The sequence below is a fragment of the Monodelphis domestica genome, chromosome 4 (assembly GCF_027887165.1).
Source record: "Monodelphis domestica isolate mMonDom1 chromosome 4, mMonDom1.pri, whole genome shotgun sequence".
NCBI lineage: Eukaryota > Metazoa > Chordata > Mammalia > Didelphimorphia > Didelphidae > Monodelphis > Monodelphis domestica.
In genome coordinates, this window is record NC_077230.1 from 437,984,802 (window position 1) to 438,004,534 (window position 19,733).

Genomic DNA, 19,733 nt, shown 5'->3' on the forward strand with positions numbered 1-19,733 from the left:
TGGAGGGGCCGAGGCTGGCCTCGGGGCGGGGGCCGCAGCGGAGCCCAGGGATGTGGAGGGTCCCGGGACGACTGGGGAAGGGGGGGCCGGGGGGGTCCTGCTGCCACCCAGAGAGGAGACGATCGGGACGAGGAAGCTGCCCGTCCAGAGCTGCAGCGAGAGAAGGTCGGCGGCTTCGGCCACCCCCAGACCCTGGTGGCCCGGGACGGCGGCTGGGGGGGCCACCGGGGTCGGAAGGCGGGTGACGGGCAAAGAAGGGCTTTTCATGGGGGGAGCCCCAGAGGTCCGGGTGCAGGAGGGACGGTCATTTGGCCCAATGGCTGGAGCCGCCGCAGAGCCAGAGGACAGGATCGGCTCTGGAGCACAAAGAGCTGAATTCGAATGCTGGGCCCATCCCACGGGATGCACCTCAGGAGGGGGAGGAGGGCTGGGCGGCCTCCCTTATCATGGGGCACCGCCTGTGCCATCCCGGGGGAAGGGGAGGCCCTCCCGACCCCGTTATCAGCCCGGAGTCCAGGGGACGGGATCGGGTTAACGTGTAACCAGCCCCCCCCCCGCCCCCCCATCCTCCCCCTCCCCCACACCGGCTCACACTTGAGGGGTGTCTGGACAAGCATGGAGGCGCGCGGAAGGGAGGCCGGGAGGAAGCGCCCCCTAGATGTGAGGACCCCTGCGAGGGGCGGATGGGAAGGGCCGGCCTGGGGGGTCCCCGAGGAGGTGGGGAGGCCCCGGCCGGCCCCTGACAGCCTCCCGCTCTGGCCTCTCCACAGCCTCTGCTCCTGGCCCTGAGGCTGCTGCCCTTCCTCACCTCATGTGCCCTCTACTTCCTCCTGTGGCTGCCCGAGGAGGAGCCCAGCTGGATGGGCGCCCTGGCCAAGTGCCTGCCCATCCTGTGCCTGGCTGGGGGGGTGCACGTGGCGGCCCCCCCGGGGCCCTACAGCCGTGGCCTGTGCCGGGGCCTCCTCTGCTCCGCCCTGGGTGACGTCCTCCTCGTCTGGCCAGACTGCTTTGTCTTTGGTGAGTGGGGGTGGCGGGGGGGATCCCTGGGCCGGGGGAGGGCCTCACTGGGCCGGGGGGAGCCTCACTGGGCCGGGGGGAGCCTCACTGGGCCGGGGGGGCCTCCCTGGGCCGGGGGGAGCCTCACTGGGCCGGGGCTCCTCCGGCTCCTCCCCTGGGTCCCCCCAGCTCTGAGCCTCCAGGGGTCCCTCCGGCCCTGCCCCTTCCCCGCCTCGAGGCCCCGTCGGGCTTCCATCTTGTGGCCGCTCAGAGAAGGGGGCCGTCCAGGAGCCTCTTGGCGGGCTTCAAAAGGGGCGCATCTTGGAGGGCCTCCTTCCTGCCTGTGCCCCGGTGACGGGCACCTTCCTGGACGGGACTTGCCCCCTCTCCGGGAGAAGTCTGGGGTGGGTGGGGCCCCCCATAACTGAGTGAGCAGAGCCTCGGGAGTCCCCCAGCTCGTGGCAGAGGCAGGCTTCGAACACGGCTCCTCCGAGGGCCGAGGGTGGCAGTGTCTGGCTCACAGGAAATGAGCTCTCCGTCCCCAGGGGCCCGTTCTTCTGTTAGAAAAGGGCACTGCTGGCGCCTAGAACCTCGGAGCTTGCTGGATGACAGCTCGAGTTCCCGGGACTCCACAGCCCAGAAAACGGAGGCCCGGAGAGGGAAAGGCTTCTCTGGGTCTCCGGGGAGTCTGTCAGCCTCCCTCCTGGGCCCTTTCCTTGCAGGCATGGCAGCCTTCGCACTGGCTCACGTCTTCTACGTGCAGGCCCTGGGCTGGGTCCCGATCCGCCTGGCCCTCCTGGGGCCGGGGCTGGTCGTCTCTGGCCTCTACTTCAGGCTCCTGAAGCCTCACCTGCCCGCAGAGCTGGGCCTCCCTGTGGGCCTCTACATCGCCATCCTGGCTCTGATGCAGTGGCGGGCCCTGGCGCGGGGGAGCCCAGCGGCCCTCGGCGGCGTGCTCTTCAGCGTCTCTGACGCCGTCCTCGGCTGGGACACCTTCGTGCGGCCTCTGGCTTCGGGCCGCCTGACCGTCATGGTCACCTACTACGCGGCCCAAGGCCTGCTCGCCCTGTCCGCAGAGCAGGGCCGGCCCCGCCGCGCCGACTGAGCCCACAAAAACAGCGGCCTTTGGATCTCGGCCCCGGAGGCCTTCCTGGCCTTCCCGCCCCCTCCGGCCGCCCCCGGGGGCTCCTCGTTCATCGCCCCCACCATTCCCGACTCCCTGTCCCCAGGCCTGCACCCCCAGCCCGGCCCCCTCCGGCCCCCTGCTTCCCGGGTACCTCCCTGCGCTGACCGTGAGCCCCTTGGCCGAAGCCTCTCCTCCCTGGGCCCCAGATTCTGATCTCCCTCCATGACCCGCCGCCCCTCCCAGGCCCCATCGAGGACCCTCACTGTCCACACTGCCGGCTCTCAGTAAAGCAGATTGGAAACACCATTGTTGGTCGCCTGTTCTTTGGGAGGAGCCCGGCAGGGCCACCTTCCATCCGGGGTGGGTCGGCGCCATCCCCCATCCGAGTCCCTCTCTGTCTCTGAGCTCCTCTTTGGCTCGTGGGGCAGCCATTGGGCTTCTCCAGGCCTCAGTTTCCTTTTCTTATAAAACGAGAGGCCCTTTTATGTTGGCTCTGGGCTGCTGGAACTGGGAGGAGACCTGGAGGGAGAGGGAACCCAGGACCCCCCTTCTGTGCCCTCTGGGTGTGGCAGGGCTTCCCCCCAGGAGAGCACCAGCTCCCTTGCTCCTGTTAGGACTCCTAGCCCTGCTGTACTGTAAGGGCTTCCTCAATGCATGCCGCCTCAGTCTGTTCAGAAGAGAGCTGAGTTCGGGTCCAGCCTGCCTCTCAGTGACCTGGGCGGAGGCAGGGGCTCACTGGAGTTCTCCACCAAATGGCGGCCCTGGAGATGGCGCTCTCCAAGCCCTGTCCTCTGATCCCACGGGTGACCCCCATCTTTCTTTGCTTTTTGACTTGCCCTGGAAGCTCTGGCAGTTCCCTTCTGGGCCTTTCAGAGCCTCGGTTTCCTCATGGGTCCAAAAAGAAGGAGCAGTAAAGCCCCAGCCCTCTGCTGCTTCTGGGCAGACACGGAGGCCGGGCCTGTGGAGTGAGCGAGTCAGGGAGGGAGGGCAGGCTGGGGTGTGTGGAGGCCATAAAGGGGTCACTGCCTTCTCCCCATTTCCCTTCCTCTTGCCCCTCCTCCCCTCTGGCCTCCTCCACCCAGAGCTATTACCTGTGTCACCTGCGGCTCAGAAAGGAGAAGCTGCTGGGGTGAAAGTCCAGAAGGAGAGCACAGAGCTGGGAGCCCTGGACACCTGTCTCCCTCCTCTCTGTCTCCCTCCGGTCCACAGTCATGAGTGGGCTCTCCCCTGGGCCTTGGCCCCTGCTGGGTGTAGTGGTGGTGAGTTCCCGTGCTAGGGGAAGGGGCTGGCAGCTCCCACACCCCAGGCACTAGCTAGGGGCAGAGGGGTGTGGGGGTTGGGGACACCCGGAGGCTTGGGTCCCTGGGAGAGGATGGCCTTTGGGCCCGGGTGCCTGGAACCTTAAAGGGCCTAGACTGGGGGGCGATTGGAGGGAAGCTCTAGGGATCGGGACGCCTGCCTGCCACCATCCCCATGATGTCGATGAAAAGCAACTTTTATTATTAGCTCTCCTACCCCACCCACCCGGAAACCGGGACCTGGGCTCCTGCCCCGCTCTCTTCCTGGGAGTTCAGGCATCCAGCCGCCTTGCCCTGCCTGGCCAACCCAGGGGTCCAGGCCCCCAGCTCCCCCTTCTCTTGGCAACTCCTGTTATCAGTTGGGTTTCCCTGGCCCTCCCTCCCTGCCTCCAGGTGAACTTTGTCTGAAGGAGGAGCTGGGGAAGGCAGAGGGAATTCCAGCCCTGCCCTGGCTCTCCTGTCATCTTTTTGTGTATTCTTCCCAACAGGTACTGGGGAGCTGGATGGGGTCCTTGGCAGTTGGTGAGTGACCGGCAGCTCCAAGGGGCCAAGAGGGCCCTTCCTGGACTAGGCGGGGATGCAGAAGGGCTTTGGGGAGCTCACAGGGTCCCTTGGGGGCCTTCCTAGCTGACCCTCCTCCTGCCTGTCTCAGCCCAGGATGAGATCTCTGCCTTGACCGTAGACCAGCAGACCAACACCTCAGTCACCCTGAAGTGGGAGTCGGCTAATGCGACCTTTCGCTATAATGTCAGCTGGGTGAAGGATGGCGAGCTCATGGGGTCAGGGAACATTTCAGAAACTCAGTATACTGTGAAGGGCCTTGAACCTGGAACAGCATATGAGTTCACCGTCAAAGTGGAGGGAAGCAGCCTTGAAATGAGACTCAATGCATCTACAGGTGAGATTCGGTCCTACCTTGGGGTTGCAAGCACTGTGCATGGAGGGCTAGGCAGAGAGAGGAACAGATTGTGGGCCAAGGCTCTATCCTGGGTCCTCTCCAGGCCCAGGCCCCTAACCCTTGTTACAGCTGCCAGGAAGCTTTGCCCACCCCCTCTAGGGCCTTCTCTTTCTTAATTCTTTCCTGCTGATCCTGTACAGAGATGGCTTTGGATTCCCCCATCCGCCCGTAAGCTCCTCATGGGCAGGGACTGTCATTTGCCTCTTTCTAGATCACCAGAACTTAGCACGGTGCCCAGCACATAGTAGGCATTTAATAAACGCTGACTGAGAGCTGGCATTCCCCAGGCTCATTAGGCTTCACTAGACTTCCCCAAGCCTTGTTGAATGTCTCAAGTTGTCATGATGATTTTAGTGGGAATTGGGGAGAAGCTGGAAGAAAAGGGAAAACTGAAGACCATAATGCACTCATCTGGGCCATGCTAAGGCTCTGCTCGCCTTCCAGCTTAAAGCATCCTTGCTTCCCCACCAGGCCAGATCAAGGGCTCTGTCTCTCCCTGTGCTCTGGGTGCTTGGGGGGAGGCCGGGAAACAACTCCCCCCTGACTCTTGGTCCTCACCATCTCTCAGTGCCCAATGAGGTTGGAGAGCTCCAGATGGTCAATCGAAGCACCAGCTCGGTCTCCCTGCGCTGGACGGTCCCCAGCGGCCCCCAGGCTTCCAATTACACCTACTGGGTCAGCTGGGCCGGGGAGGGCATCCTCAATCAGAGCAGCACAGAGCAGACGGAGTATGAAGTGAGGGGCCTCGATGCTGCCACCATGTACAATTTCACAGTGCAGGCTGGGAGGAATGATGTCAACAGTTCTGGCCAGAGCATCCAGGTGGCCACAGGTAAGACGGGGGAGGAGTCCCGGGGCTCCTGGGAGGACTTGGCCCCAGCTTTGGCCCCACCATGACACACTGTCAGAGCAGAGCTGGCTATCTCCCCCCTTTCCTCACACGGGTGCTCTGTGTCTTTGGGGAAAGCCACGGGGGAAGAAGGGGGCCAGGGCTCCAGTTCTGATGTTTTGGGGCTCAGCAGGCCTCCCCGGCCTGCGGCTGGAGCCCGAGTGTCTCAGCAGAGTCAGCCTCGTGCCGGCTCCTGGTTGGAAATAGCACCGCATGCTTCTTGCCAACTGTTCTTCTCCCTTCTCAGTGCCCAATGAGGTTGGAGAGCTCCAGATGGTCAATCGAAGCACCAGCTCGGTCTCCCTGCGCTGGGGGGTCCCCAGCGGCCCCCAGGCTTCCGATTACATCTACTGGGTCAGCTGGGCCGGGGAGGGCATCCTCAATCAGAGCAGCACAGAGCAGACTGAGTATGAAGTGAGGGGCCTCGATGCTGCCACCATGTACAATTTCACAGTGCAGGCTGAGAGGAATGATGTCAACAGTTCTGGCCAGAGCATCCAGGAGGCCACAGGTAAGATGGGGGTTGGACCTTGTAGGAGGGGTCCCAGGGCTCCTCGGCCCCAGCTTTGGCCCCACCATGACACACTGTCAGAGCAGAGCTGGCCATCTCTTCCCCTCTTTCCTTACACAGGTGCCCTCTGTAACAAGCAGTGGTTTAATAAGATTGAGCACTTGGTCTGGATTCAGGAAGACCCGTGTTCAAATCCCACTCCAGACATTTTTCTAGCTGTGTGAACCTAGTCAAGTTGCTATACTTCCATCCACCTCAGTTTCCCCAGTCATAAAATGGAGATAATAAATTCACTTCCTTCCCATAGCTGTTGTGAAGAGCAAAGAGCTCGTATTTGTAGAGTCCTTATGGCACTACCAGATACACAGGAAGCCCTTCACGAATGCTGGTTTCCTTCCTTCCTTCCTTCCTTGTTTTTGGGCTCTACTCTCAGCAGTCTTCCAGGGTCCAGGGCTCTCTGAGTTTCCTCGGACTTTACTAGGTAGGCGCCGATATCAATCAATTGGTCACTCGCCGTGCCCTTAGTGACCACCTGTGGTGTGCCAGGCACCGAGCTAGGTCTTGGGGACTTTAAGACCAAAGGAGAAAGTTACATCCCATTGGAGGAGCCAGACTCTACCCTGAAGAGCGAAGACTGAGTCCATCCAAGGTGATGGTAGTGGGAGTTCAGGACAGGCTTCCTGTCCAGGTGGGGCCTGTCCTGACCCCTGCAAGATTAGCTGAAAGGATAGCAAGAGGAGATGAGGAAAGAGGGTATTCCAGGCATGGGGCATAGCTAAGATAAAGGCTTGGAGAAGGGAAAAAGAGGCACATGTTTGAGGGAGAGAAAGGGGGCAGGACTGAGCAGCCTCTGAAGTGAACAAATAGGAGCCACGAGCTCCCAGAGGCTGTAGGTAGGTCAGGCTGACCCATGCTTGGCAGCTGAGAGGAGGGTGCATTAGAGAAGGGAGAGCCTGGAGACCCGGAAGCCAAGCAACAGGCTGCTGCCATCATTGGTGGTGGTGGTGATAGGGTTGAGTGAAGGTGGATATAAGGGGGAAAAGGGGTTATATACAAAAGGGTTGGACTGGATTATTTAAGTGTGGTCTCCAGGATTTTAATTCATTCCAAAGAGATACACAATTTATTTACAAAATATAGAAAGAGTGAAGTAAGAAAATCAGAGAGAGGATAGTGTAAGATATCTAGCCTGAGCACTCAGTAATTTACTTCTGGCCCCTGCCTCAACCCGGGCAGGGAGAGTTAGTTCTTAGTTGGCCTCAGCAAAGCCAAGGACATGGAGAAAAACTCTCTCAAGAGATAGGTCTCTCCTGAGGCTAGTTTCTTCAGAAAATGTCTAGGAAAGGAGTCAGCCCTTTCACCCACCACGTGTCAGTCCAAAAGTCTCATCAGGAACAGTGTCTCAGGTCCAGTCAGCAGATTTCTTCTTCAGCCCCCACTCCAAAGAATGAAGACGTGTCCCTCACAGGAAGTGAGTGCTCCTCTTAAAGACACTTCTTTTGTGTTACTTCCTGTGTCTCCCTCCACTTTTTATCTGGATAAATCATAGTCTAAAACCTTGCTTAGGACTGCCCAGGAGGCAGTCCGTCAATTCTGATTCGTCTCCCACTATTGCACATGTGGGTCACAGATCTCCCACTTCATGATTAAGTGGGATTTTTGCACTTTTGGTGATTAGATCTAAAAATGGGCAGGTCTCCATACTCAACTTTAAGTAGGGTGTTCTAAAAATAGACAGGGGTTACAATTTAATTTTCACAGCCAGGGGAGAGTGAATTTTAATCTTCATATGGGGCCATGGTGAGGGGGGCACATCATGCCAGTACCAATGACCCAGTGAGAGCTGGCACCGGTGTGTTCCATGTGGTGAGTTCCCCCAGCTGCCAGGGGCTTCCTCCCTCCTGTTCCTTCCCCATTGACCCTGTATGAAGTTCCTGTAAGCTCCTTGAGGGCAGGGGCCACACTGGCCTTCCCCCCTCCTTGTTAGAACGTTGTCCCAAGAAAATGACAACCTGAGAGAGGGTAGAAGATGCTGATGAATCAGTGAGTTGAGGAGAAGGTCAAAGATCTGATCCCAGAGGTGAAAGGGAGCCCTGGAAGCTTCTTGGTTAAGGTGTCTGCCCTAAGGAAGTCACTTGGCAATGAGGTGGAGGTTGGACTGGCCTTGGATGAGGCGGGCTTTGGGAGAAAGGCAGTGAGTCCTTCTCTGACACCTCTGGGACGTCCAGCCTGTGGTGTTCAGTGGCCAGCTGGCCAGGGGGTCTGGAAATCATGTGCAGAGGGATGATATTCGAACTCAGGGGAGAGGAGAATGCCCAGGACAGAGCATGGGATGGAGCCCTCAGTAGAGCTCTGGAGTTAAAAACTGGCCTCGAGGGGAAATTGGGTGGCTCAATGGATACAGAGCCATGTCCAGAGATGAGAAGCCCTGGGTTCAAATCCAGCCTTAGACATTTCCTAGCTGCTGTGAGTTTTAAAATGGTTGAGGTCTTAAACTGTAGTGATTAAAATAGTGGAAGATATAAATTGTGATAGATATAAGAGAGGGTGAGTAAATTTGACCGCAGAAAATATGTTTCACTACAGTGTCTTGGTTTTAAATCAAATATAAGGTGGTCGCCAGGGAAATATTCCCAATTATTCAAGTACCCAAGTCAATTGGGTTTTATAGAGATTTAATTAACAATACAATGAGTAATCAAAGAGAGAGACAGTAAGAAAGGAATAAGTATGAAGGGCCTCAAGCCAATATGGCCTAGACCTGAGTCTTAAAAGAGAAATCAGTCAGTTTTTTATAACTCACCATAAGATCTGTCTAAGTAAGGATTTCTAATGACACCAGGCCAGCAGCATCTCAGCTGCTTTCACCAGCTCCCTCCTCCATCTGAATGTTTCAGAATGACCTTTGCTCTTCCCTGAGCTCTTATTTTTAAGGGCAAAATTTCCTCTGTCACCTCCCCTAAGTCCTTACATCTACCAATCACTGTAGATGTTTCTAAAGGACCGCCCATTCTTAGTCCACACCTAAGAAGGTGTGGATTTTTGAGTAATTCACACCAGGAAAGCTCTGAGTAAGTTTTCCATTCTTTGTTCCTTGTAAATTCACAAGTTGCTTGACCTTTATAGGTACTTAGCTTAAGAAAAGTATGGGTTTAAGTACTTTTCATTGTTCAGAAAAGAGTTTACAACTTTATCTTTCCCTAGGGCAGACTTAAGTAGATGAGTTCTCACATTCCTGATCTAAGTAGAGTTCACTGCCCAAATGGGGAATGGTCTTAATCCAATCTTATAAAGTAGGGTCTGGGAAATTTTAAGGTTTACACTGTGTGACCCTGGGCAAGTCACTTCACCCTAATGGCCTTGCCTGTACTGTCCTTCTGGCTTAGAACCATACATAGTATTAACTCTCAGATGGAAAGGAAGGGTTTAAAAAAACAATGGACCCACCAGGCCAGACCAAGGGCTCCATCTCTCCCTGTGCTCTGGGTGCTTGGGGGGAGGCCGGGAAACAGCTCTCCCCTGACTCTTGGTCCTCACCACCTCTCAGTGCCCAATGAGGTCGGAGAGCTCCAGATGGTCAATCGAAGCACCAGCTTGGTCTCCCTGCGCTGGACGGTCCCCAGCGGCCCCCAGGCTTCCAATTACACCTACTGGGTCAGCTGGGCCGGGGAGGGCATCCTCAATCAGAGCAGCACAGGGCAGACGGAGTATGAAGTGAGGGGCCTCGATGCTGCCACCATGTACAATTTCACAGTGCAGGCTGAGAAGAATGATGTCAACAGTTTTGGCCAGAGCATCCAGGTGGCCACAGGTAAGATGGAGGGAGGGGTCCAGCTCACGTGGTCAGGGAACATTTCAGAAACTCAGTATACTGTGAAGGGCCTTGAACCTGGAACAGCATATGAGTTTACTATCAAAGTAGAGGGAAGCATCTTTGAAATGAGACTCAATGCATCTACAGGTGAGATTTGGTCCTACCTTGGGGTTGCAAGCACTGCATGGAGGGCTAGGTAGAGAGAGGAACAGATTGTGGGCCAAGGCTCTATCCTGGGTCCTCTCCAGGCCCAGGCCCCTAACCCTTGTTACAGCTGCCAGGAAGCTTTGCCCACCCCCTCTAGGGCCTTCTCTTTCTTAATTCTTTCCTGCTGATCCTGTACAGAGATGGCTTTGGATTCCCCCATCCGCCCGTAAGCTCCTCAAGGGCAGGGACTGTCATTTGCCTCTTTCTAGATCACCAGAACTTAGCACGGTGCCCAGCACATAGTAGGCATTTAATAAACGCTGACTGAGAGCTGGCATTCCCCAGGCTCATTAGGCTTCACTAGACTTCCCCAAGCCTTGTTGAATGTCTCAAGTTGTCATGATGATTTTAGTGGGAATTGGGGAGAAGCTGGAAGAAAAGGGAAAACTGAAGACCATAATGCACTCATCTGGGCCACGCTAAGGCTCCTCGACCCACGAGGCTCTGCTCGCCTTCCAGCTTAAAGCATCCTTGCTTGCCCACCAGGCCAGACCAAGGGCTCCGTCTCTCCCTGTGCTCTGGGTGCTTGGGGGGAGGCCGAGAAACAGCTCCCCCCTGACTCTTGTCCCTCACCACCTCTCAGTGCCCAATGAGGTCGGAGAGCTCCAGATGGTCAATCGAAGCACCAGCTTGGTCTCCCTGCGCTGGACGGTCCCCAGCGGCCCCCAGGCTTCCAATTACACCTACTGGGTCAGCTGGGCCGGGGAGGGCATCCTCAATCAGAGCAGCACAGAGCAGACGGAGTATGAAGTGAGGGGCCTCGATGCTGCCACCATGTACAATTTCACAGTGCAGGCTGAGAGGAATGATGTCAACAGTTCTGGCCAGAGCATCCAGGAGGCCACAGGTAAGATGGGGGTTGGACCTTGTAGGAGGGGTCCCAGGGCTCCTCGGCCCCAGCTTTGGCCCCACCATGACACACTGTCAGAGCAGAGCTGGCTATCTCCCCCCTTTCCTCACACGGGTGCCCCGTGTCTTTGGGGAAAGCCACGGGGGAAGAAGGGGGCCAGGGCTCCAGTCCTGATGTTTTGGGGCTCAGCAGGCCTCCCCGGCCTGCGGCTGGAGCCCGGGTGTCTCAGCAGAGTCAGCCTCGTGCCCGGCTCCTAGTTGGAAATAGCACCGCATGCTTCTCGCCGACTGCTCTTCTCCCTTCTCAGTGCCCAATGAGGTCAGAGAGCTCCAGATGGTCAATCGAAGCAACAGCTCGGTCTCCCTGCGCTGGGGGGTCCCCATCGACTCCAAGGCCTCCCGTTACACCTACAGGGTCAGCTGGGCCGGGGAGGGGGTCCCCGGAGACCGTATCAACACCCTGGAGGATAGGTACACTGTGAGCCGCCTGGAGCCGGGAACCCTCTACCAATTCACGGTATACAGTGTGAGCCACGAGGTCCAGAGCGCACCCCAGACGCTGGACAGGTTCACAGGTGAGGCGGGGCCAGGCCGGAGGCCAGAGTGGAGGGGAGGCCGGAGGCCAGGTCGGTGGGCCTCCATCCTGCACCTCCCTTTCTCTCACTGCCCTGCCAGAGCCCAATGCAGTCAGGAACCTGACGGTGGGGAGCCAGAGCAACACTTCCATTGACTTCAGCTGGGCCGAGCCCGAGGGGCCCACCCGCCCGTCCTACAAGGTGTCCTGGCTCTCCAGGGAGGACTTCACCAACAACACCCGCTTCACGGCCAGGGATCTCACTCCCGGGACCAGGTACTGCTTTGTGGTGAGGTCGGTGACCCAGGACCAGGCCCAGAGTCCAGAGCGGGCAATCAACGCCTCCACAGGTGAGGCCGGGCCTTGGGGCACCCGCAGTCCTGGGGGGGGGGGGGATGCCGGGGGGCGGGGCGGGGGCGGGGCACGCACGGCCTCCGACTGTCCATCCGGCAGCCCCGGACCCCGCCACCATCGTCTCCTGCACCAGCACCGATGCGGGCTACGGGCTGCTCCTGAGCCTGGCCTGCCCCGTCGGGAACCTGGAGGCCGTCAAGTTCGAGGTGGGCCAGCAGCGGGGCGAGTGGCGGGACCCCTGCAACAGCTCCCTGGCCGTGCGGGAGCTGCAGCCGGCGCGGGCCTACAGGGCCGTGGTGACGAGCCTGTGGGCCGACATGGAGGCCGCCTCGGAGCCCGTCACCTGCTACACCGAGAGGGGAGGTGAGGCCGGCCGGGGGAGCCCGGGGCGTCGGGGGGCGTCCCGAGGCGGCCCGGCCAGCCCAGCCCTCGCCCTCCCCTGCAGGGGTCATCGCGGGCGCCGTCATCGGCGTCCTCCTCCTCCTCGGCCTGCTGGCGGCTTCGCTCATCTTCTTCCTGCGGAGGACTAAGAGGTGAGGCCGGGCCGGCCCCAGGAGCGCGTGGGCCTCTGGCCGGCCGCCTCTCACCCTGTCCGCTCCGCTTCCACAGGACCGAGTTTCTGGGCGGGCTGGGGCGGGCGGGCCGGAAATGGTCCCGTCGGCCGTCCGCACTCCCTGCCAGCTCCCAAGGAGACATCCCTGCGCAGTGTCTGGCCGACCACATCCAGGAGAATCAGAAAGACAGCAACTACGGGTTTGCGGAGGAATACCAGGTACGGGGCGGGGCGAAGGGGCGGGGCGAGGGATGGGGCGGAGCAGCCCCCAACATGGCGGTGCAGGGGCTGGGAGTCTTCGCGAGGCCAGGTCCAGCCTAGCACACTTACTAGCTACGTGACCCTGGAGATGTCACTTGACTCTGCCTCAGTTTCCTCCTCTGTCAAATGAGCCACAGAAGGAAATGACAAAATACTCCAATATCTTTGCTAAGAAAACCCAAATGGTGATACAGAGTTGGACACAACTGAAATGAGAGAGGGGGGACACAGAGAGAGAGAGAGACAGAGACAGAGACAGGGGCAGAGACAGAGAGAGAGAGACAGAGAGAGACAGAGACAGAGACAGAGACAGAGAGAGACAGAGACAGAGAGGGAGAGACAGAGACAGGGGCAGAGACAGAGATAGAGACAGAGACAGAGGGAGACAGAGAGAGACAGAGACAAAGACAGAGACAGAGAGAGACAGAGACAGAGACAGGGGCAGAGACAGAGGGAGAGACAGAGATAGAGACAGAGACAGAGGGAGACAGAGAGAGACAGAGACAGGGGCAGAGACAGAGATAGAGACAGAGACAGAGAGAGACAGAGAGAGACAGAGACAGAGACAGAGACAGAGAGAGACAGAGACAGAGACAGGGGCAGAGACAGAGGGAGAGACAGAGATAGAGACAGAGACAGAGGGAGACAGAGAGAGACAGAGACAAAGACAGAGAGAGACAGAGAGAGACAGAGACAGGGGCAGAGACTGAGGGAGAGACAGAGATAGAGACAGAGACAGAGACAGAGGGAGACAGAGAGAGACAGAGACAGGGGCAGAGACTGAGGGAGAGAGACAGAGAGAGACAGAGACAGGGGCAGAGACAGGGGCAGAGACAGAGAGAGGGAGAGACAGACAGACAGAGAGGGAGAACCTGGGCCTGAGACAAAAGAAACAGGCCAAGGTGGGAAGGGGCAGCTTCTAGAGGCTCCTGTCCCTGCCAGAGCTCAGGGAATGCCCCGGGGGCTGCTGGGAGTGGGCAGACACCAGCTAACCACAGCTCTGGGCCCCTCGGCTGGGCTCAGCCATCCCTCCTTCTCTCTGTCTCCGGCTTTCTCTTAAGCAGCAGCTGGCTCTGGAGGGCCTCGAGCAGTTGCAAACAGCTGCCTCGGCCCTGGAGAACAAGAGCAAGAATCGATTCTCCAATGTCCTGCCTTGTGAGATTCGGGGGCGCCTCCTCCCCTCCCCTCCCCCCCAGAAGTGATGGAGAGGCTCCTTCTCTGGCCCCCTGGGAGGGACGGCCGTCTCCTGCCCCAGTCCTCGGCCCCTCCCCCTCCTGGGCCCCTGCTGCCCCGCCCCCCCCCAGGCTCTCCCGATGCCCTCCTTAGTCCCTCACTGCTGGCCTCCTTCTCTGTTTTTGCCTCTCCTGGGCCCACCTCCTCCTTCCCGCTGCAGATGACTGGGCCCGAGTCCCCCTGCAGCCCATCCCGGGGGACCCCGGCTCCGACTACATCAATGCCAGCTTCCTGCCAGTGAGCAGACACGCTGGGGGAGGGGCGAGCAGCCCCGGGGAGGGGGGAGGACAGGGGGGGTCCGAGCTGGGCTGGGAGATGGGGGGGCGTGAGCAGCGTGGAGCCCCGCACTCCGTCCCCTTTCAGGGTCTCTGTGATCCCCGAGAATTCATCGCCACCCAGGGGCCCCTCCCGCAGACGGTGGGCGACTTCTGGCGCCTGGTGTGGGAGCAGCAAAGCCGCACCATCGTCATGCTGACCAACTGCGTGGAGTCCGGGCGGGTGAGGCATCCATCTGGGCCAGCCTCTGCCCGCCCCTCGTCTCCCTCCGCCCCCGCCTTTCACCGGCTCCCCTTCCACTCCGGCCTTTGTGTCCCTCCCTCCCTCCCTCCTCTCCGGCCCCCTTCTGGCGTCTCCCCTCAGCCCTTCCCCCTCTCTCGCTGCCCTCCCCTCGCCCTGCCTTTGTCTCCCTCCGTGTCGGGCTCCCCCCCCCCTTGTCTCTTCCCAGCCCTCCAGCCCCTCCCTTTCCCTTTGTCTCTTCTTTTCCCCAAGCCTGACGCCCCATCTCTCCCTTCCTCTCTCCTATCTCTCCCCTCAATCTCTCTCCCTTCCTCTGTCTCTCCTCGATCTCTCCTCTATCTCTCCCTTCCTCTCTCTCTTCTATCTCTCCCCTCATCTCTCTCCTATCTCTTCTCTCTCTCCCTTCCTCTGTCTCTCCCCATCTCTCCCTTCCTCTCTCTCTTCTATCTCTCCCCTCAATCTCTCCCTTCCTCTGTCTCTCCTCTATCTCTCCCTCTGTCTCTCCTCAATCTCTCTCCCTTCCTCTCTCTCTTCTATCTCTCCCCTCAATCTCTCCCTTCCTCTGTCTCTCCTCTATCTCTCCCTCTGTCTCTCCTCAATCTCTCTCCCTTCCTCTCTCTCTTCTATCTCTCCCCTCATCTCTCTCCTATCTCTTCTCTCTCTCCCTTCCTCTGTCTCTCCCCATCTCTCCCTTCCTCTCTCTCTTCTATCTCTCCCCTCAATCTCTCCCTTCCTCTGTCTCTCCTCTATCTCTCCCTCTGTCTCTCCTCAATCTCTCTCCCTTCCTCTCTCTCTTCTATCTCTCCCCTCATCTCTCTCCTATCTCTTCTCTCTCTCCCTTCCTCTGTCTCTCCCCATCTCTCCCTTCCTCTCTCTCTTCTATCTCTCCCCTCAATCTCTCCCTTCCTCTGTCTCTCCTCTATCTCTCCCTCTGTCTCTCCTCAATCTCTCTCCCTTCCTCTCTCTCTTCTATCTCTCCCCTCATCTCTCTCCTATCTCTTCTCTCTCTCCCTTCCTCTGTCTCTCCCCATCTCTCCCTTCCTCTCTCTTCTATCTCTCCCCTCATCTCTCTCCTATCTCTTCTCTCTCTCCCTTCCTCTGTCTCTCCCTTCCTCTCTCTCCTCTATCTCTCCCTTCCTCTCTCTCTTCTCTCTCTCCCTTCCTCTGTCTCTCCCCATCTCTCCCTTCCTCTCTCTCTTCTATCTCTCCCCTCAATCTCTCCCTTCCTCTGTCTCTCCTCTATCTCTCCCTCTGTCTCTCCTCAATCTCTCTCCCTTCCTGTCTCTCTTCTATCTCTCCCCTCATCTCTCTCCTCTCTCTTCTCTCTCTCCCTTCCTCTGTCTCTCCTCGATCTCTCCTCTGTCTCTCCCCTCTTCTTTCCCTTTCTCCATCTCTCTGCATCTCTCCCCGTCCTCTCCCTGTCTCCAGCTCTGGCCTCGTCCATCTCTTTTTGGGTGAGAAGGAGGTGGGTGTCCAGGGGCTCCAGACCGGCCATCCCCTCCCCCTCCCCAGCCCACCTGTGGCCATCTCTGGGCAGCAGGGTTCCTGCTCCCTCTTGCTCCCTGTGTGACCCTCCTCTGGGCACTCCCCTCTCCCAGGTCAAGTGTGAACACTACTGGCCCCTGGATGCCCAGCCTTGCAACCATGGACGCCTCCGGGTGACTCTGAGAGGGGAGACTGTGGCAGAGCACTGGACAGTTCGAGACCTGCACCTGTTTCACGTACGGCCTCAGAGGCCCCCTGCCCTGTCTGCTCTCGGGACCCCAAAGGCTCCTGAAGCCCAGCACAGCCCCCCAACTTCTCCCATCCCTAATCTATACCCCTTTCCCCGCACCAGAGTACCCTGGAGCTCCCAGTAGTGACTCAGTTACCTTCCAGACCAACTCTGTCCCCTGAAATGTCCAGCAGCAATTTAGGGAAGGCCGGGAATCCCCCCAAGACAGAATCCCAGCCCTGGACAGTTGGCAGCTTTCTAGGTCGTCAAGACCTCTGGACTGGGGTCCTCTGGGGCCCCGGGATCTCCAGAGAGCTGCCTGGTGACCCCACATACCACCTGCTGCCCTGGGATCTGATTTCTGACCACAGATCCCCTTCAGCATCCCGGATGGGCCCTCCTAGACCTGGCGGGGACCCTGAGAGCAGATCTCTTGGGGAGGAGGAGGAGGGAAGCAGCATTCAGGAAGTGCCTGCCTTGTGCTATACAAATGTTCTCGTGGGCTTTCCCAGCAGCCATGGAAGGGAGGAGCTCCTCAGATTCTTATTCTGACATGCCAAAGGCAGGGAGCAGTCAGTAACTTGCCCAGGCACCCATTTGGGGAGGGTCTGAGGCTGGATTTGAACTCGGGTCTTTCTGCCTCCAGGTTCAGTACCCTAGCCACCTGGCTGCCTTTGGGCAGTCCCAACAGCCCCCCTCCAGACTAATGCAACCTCTCAGCAGGCCAGCCTCCTCAGCCCCAGAATGTCCCCATTCTCCAGAAACTCCCTCCCACGACTTCTTCCCTAGGCTCTCCTCACAGCTTCCCTAACTTGGGAGTCCGAGGCCCGAGGTTCAAATCTTGCCTCGGCTCCTCTTCCCCGAGAGGCCTGGGGCAGCTCCTGGCTCCGTCAGGGCCTTGCCCAGGGCCCCTCCAGCTCTGAATCCTGCTTCTGGCCCCTTCCTTCCCCCTCAGGGCCTCCTTCTTTCCTCCCCCAGATGGACCTGAAGCAGACCCTCTGTGTTCGCCAGTTCCACTACACCGTCTGGCCAGACCATGGCGTTCCCCACTCTCCGGACCCGCTGCTGGCCTTCCAAGCTCTCCTGCGCCAGTGGCTGGAGCAGAGCCCGGAGGGGGGCCCTCCCATTGTCCACTGCAGGTAAACCCCTGGCCCTGGCCCCCAGAGTCTCCCCAGGGTACCCCCAACAACCTTGTCTCCTTCACTCGCTGATCCCCATGCCATCTGCTATGTCACTCTCTCCAGCGCGGGTGTTGGCCGCACAGGGACCTTCATCGCCCTGGACGTCCTGCTGAGGCAGCTGCAGAAGCACGGGCATGTTGGGGTCCAGTCCTTCGTCCGCCGCATGAGGAGGAGCCGCCCACTGATGGTGCAGACAGAGGTCAGGCTTGGGGTCTGGAGCTTCATCTCCCCCCCCCCCAGACTGAGGGGGGGCACTCCCATTGGGGGAGGTGAAGAAGGTTCTTGGTGTAGAGAGGGGGAGGGGAGCTCGGCATGCTATCTTTGGTACCCGTGCCATAGGTTCACCATCACTGTCCTAGGAAAAGGCTAGTTGGTAGAAGAGGGATGTGGAGTCTTGTGACCTGGGTTCAAATCCCGAAGGCCACTTACTGGCTGGCTGACTTTGGACTAGGCATTTCCCAGAATGGGCCTCTGGTTCCCTCTCCATAAGCTGGGGAGGGGATAGCCCAGGCAAGTGTCTAGGCCTGAGCCCCAACCCCATGCCCTGTTCTGACCCCTGCAGGTCCAGTACATATTTCTGTACCAAACACTCCTGAGGCATATGCAGCAGTCAGAGGACCAAGAGGGCAGCTTCTATGAGAACGTGGATGCCACCAAGGCCTATGAGCAGGAGCTCTGTGCCACCTGAGCCCCACTTCCTGGGGTTCCAAATTCAGGGTGCTCCCCACTGGGAGGAGGGACACCTGGGTTCTTGATGGGGAGGCTCCAGATCTCTGGGTCCTTCAGGATGTCAGATCATGTGACAGGGATTTGGGGAGACCTCTGGGGGGCTGAGCCCTGCCTCCTCCCCATCCTCTGGTACAGCCTGTACATAATACCAAGCCTTTAACTTATTAAATTGGCACTCTGGCCAGAGCACCGAGGCAGAAGGGGTGCTCCTCTTTTCTCTTGGGACTCAGGGCCGGTGTGGCTGCCCTACGTTCAGAACCTCAAAAAGCACCGACAAGCCCCTGCTCCCTCTGGGTTCCCTGGCCTCCCCAGGCTCCAGAGTCAGGAGGAGAGTGTGGGGTCCTGGGTCCCCTGGCAGGAGACACATCCCATTCTGAGCTGAGCAGCGATGGAGAAGCTGAGGAAGGAGGGAGGGAGGGAGCCAAAGCCAGCCTCAGAGACTGAGATGGAGGGAGAGGAAGAGGCCGAGAGATGGGTCTGGGGAAGAACTGGACTCCTGGGAGCCTGGGAGGGTGCAGAGCGGAGGAGAGGGGAGAGAGAGGGCTGGGTCTGCAGAAGGGGGAGCCCAGGCCACACTCCGGGACCTCGCAGAGTCCCCCGAGTCCTGCCTCCATGATCAGCGATGGGACAATAACTTGATACTCTTCCCCCACATCCCGCCTTAAGCCCCCTCCACCAACTCCTCTATGTTGTGAAGAATTGGGGCCCCCAGAGGGGAAGCCCTGGGATGAAGGGGTGTCAGGAAGACTCTCGAAGGGAGCCGGGGAAGCCAAGGGGCAGAGATGAGAAGAGAGAAGGGCAGGCGGGAGGGACGCCCAGAGAAGATGCCTGGGTATCACTGGATCCCAGAATCCCCCAGAAGGGAGCAAGGAAGGGCAGGCTTTGAAAGGTGGAAGGGACCAGCTTATGAAAGGCTTTAAGAGGCAAACAAAGGGGGGCAGCAGACTGGGAGTCAGGCCCACAGACGGGAGGTCCTGGGTTCAAATCTGACCTCAGGGTGGCCCGGTACCTCTCTGCTGCCTTAGAACCAACAGTATCGACTGAGACGGATCCTGGAAGTAGTCGGGGAGCAGGCAGGCAGTCAGCCCTGCATTTTAGGGAGATCACTTTGACAGCCAAGTGGAGGGGGCACTGGAGGAGGGAGAGAGGGACTGGGCAGCCCCTTCCCCAAGGGCTGCGGCAATAGTTGGGGCATGAGGAGCCGCTCAAGGGTGGTGGAAGAGACAAGAGAGAAGTGGTCAATCAGGAGAGGAGCTCCATCATGGCACTGGCTGAGGGAATACAGAGCGGGGTGAGCCGGGGAGCCTGGGGGTACCGTGGCGCCCCCAACAGTTATAGGAAAGTGAGGAAGGGGGAGGTTTGGGAGGAAAGATGGAGAACGAGTTCCAGTCTGGGCTATCCACTAGGCCAGTGATGGCCCGTGGAGCGGGGGAGCAGCCCTGCCCCACATCCCTCTGGCCACGGTGGCCTGCCCACAGAGAGGGCTCCGAGTACTAGGCCACTGGAGAACCTGGGGGATTAGAGAGAGGTGAGGGCTGGATCCTCCAAGTGTCGGCTGCATGGAGAAGATAAGTGGCATCATGGGAGCTGATGAGATGAAATGACACCAAGAGCAGAGGGCCCAGGTGAAAGTCCTCTTAGTGCCAAAGTGACCACATCCCCACTGGCTCAAGGTCTCTGGTGTTCAGCATTTAGATAGCTTTACCTTGACTCTTCCTGCCTCTTTCCATTGTTCTCCTCCACATTGTCTCCATTTTGGTCACCCCATTTTACTTGGTCTTCTCCCTAGGGACGTTCTATTTCCCACCTCCAGCCCTTTGTCCACTTTCTCCCCTTCCTGCACTGCTCTGTCTCTGCCCTCCCACTGCTTAGAGTTCCTGGCTTCCTCTGAGGCTCAGCTCACGGGCTAGGGTCTACGGGGAGCCTTTCCTTCTCCCCTAAGGTCTCCGTGCTCTCTCTCCCCCTTCAGA

The 19,733-nt window shown here is 58.9% G+C and overlaps 2 protein-coding genes across 2 annotated transcripts; both read left to right on the forward strand.

The window, feature by feature from the left end:
• Positions 1–583: 583 nt before the first annotated feature.
• TMEM86B (transmembrane protein 86B) lies at positions 584–2,422 on the forward strand. Its single transcript, XM_056825921.1, has 3 exons — positions 584–660; positions 771–1,017; positions 1,719–2,422. The coding sequence occupies exons 1-3, from the start codon at positions 616–618 to the stop codon at positions 2,099–2,101; spliced, it is 675 nt and encodes a 224-aa protein (XP_056681899.1). The 5' UTR covers positions 584–615; the 3' UTR covers positions 2,102–2,422.
• Positions 2,423–4,897: 2,475 nt separating this feature from the next.
• On the forward strand, positions 4,898–17,960 carry PTPRH (protein tyrosine phosphatase receptor type H). Its single transcript, XM_056826263.1, has 15 exons — positions 4,898–5,210; positions 5,515–5,898; positions 9,326–9,788; positions 9,938–10,041; positions 10,224–10,646; positions 11,676–11,939; positions 12,022–12,106; positions 12,219–12,348; positions 13,455–13,545; positions 13,784–13,860; positions 13,987–14,121; positions 15,738–15,860; positions 16,832–16,992; positions 17,098–17,233; positions 17,597–17,960. Exons 1-15 carry the CDS (start codon positions 4,973–4,975, stop codon positions 17,720–17,722), a joined length of 2,940 nt encoding a protein of 979 aa, XP_056682241.1. The 5' UTR covers positions 4,898–4,972; the 3' UTR covers positions 17,723–17,960.
• The last annotated feature ends 1,773 nt before the right edge of the window (positions 17,961–19,733 follow it).

Coding starts and splice junctions, on each gene's coding strand:
- TMEM86B (XM_056825921.1), top strand. CDS start 616: ATGGAGGCGCGCGGAAGGGAGGCCGGGAGGAAGCGCCCCCTAGAT. Junction 661..770: donor GGAGGAAGCGCCCCCTAGAT/GTGAGGACCCCT, acceptor GCCTCTCCACAG/CCTCTGCTCCTGGCCCTGAG. Junction 1,018..1,718: donor GCCAGACTGCTTTGTCTTTG/GTGAGTGGGGGT, acceptor CTTTCCTTGCAG/GCATGGCAGCCTTCGCACTG.
- PTPRH (XM_056826263.1), top strand. CDS start 4,973: ATGGTCAATCGAAGCACCAGCTCGGTCTCCCTGCGCTGGACGGTCCCC. Junction 9,789..9,937: donor AGCACTGCATGGAGGGCTAG/GTAGAGAGAGGA, acceptor GATCCTGTACAG/AGATGGCTTTGGATTCCCCC. Junction 16,993..17,097: donor CCTCCCATTGTCCACTGCAG/GTAAACCCCTGG, acceptor CACTCTCTCCAG/CGCGGGTGTTGGCCGCACAG.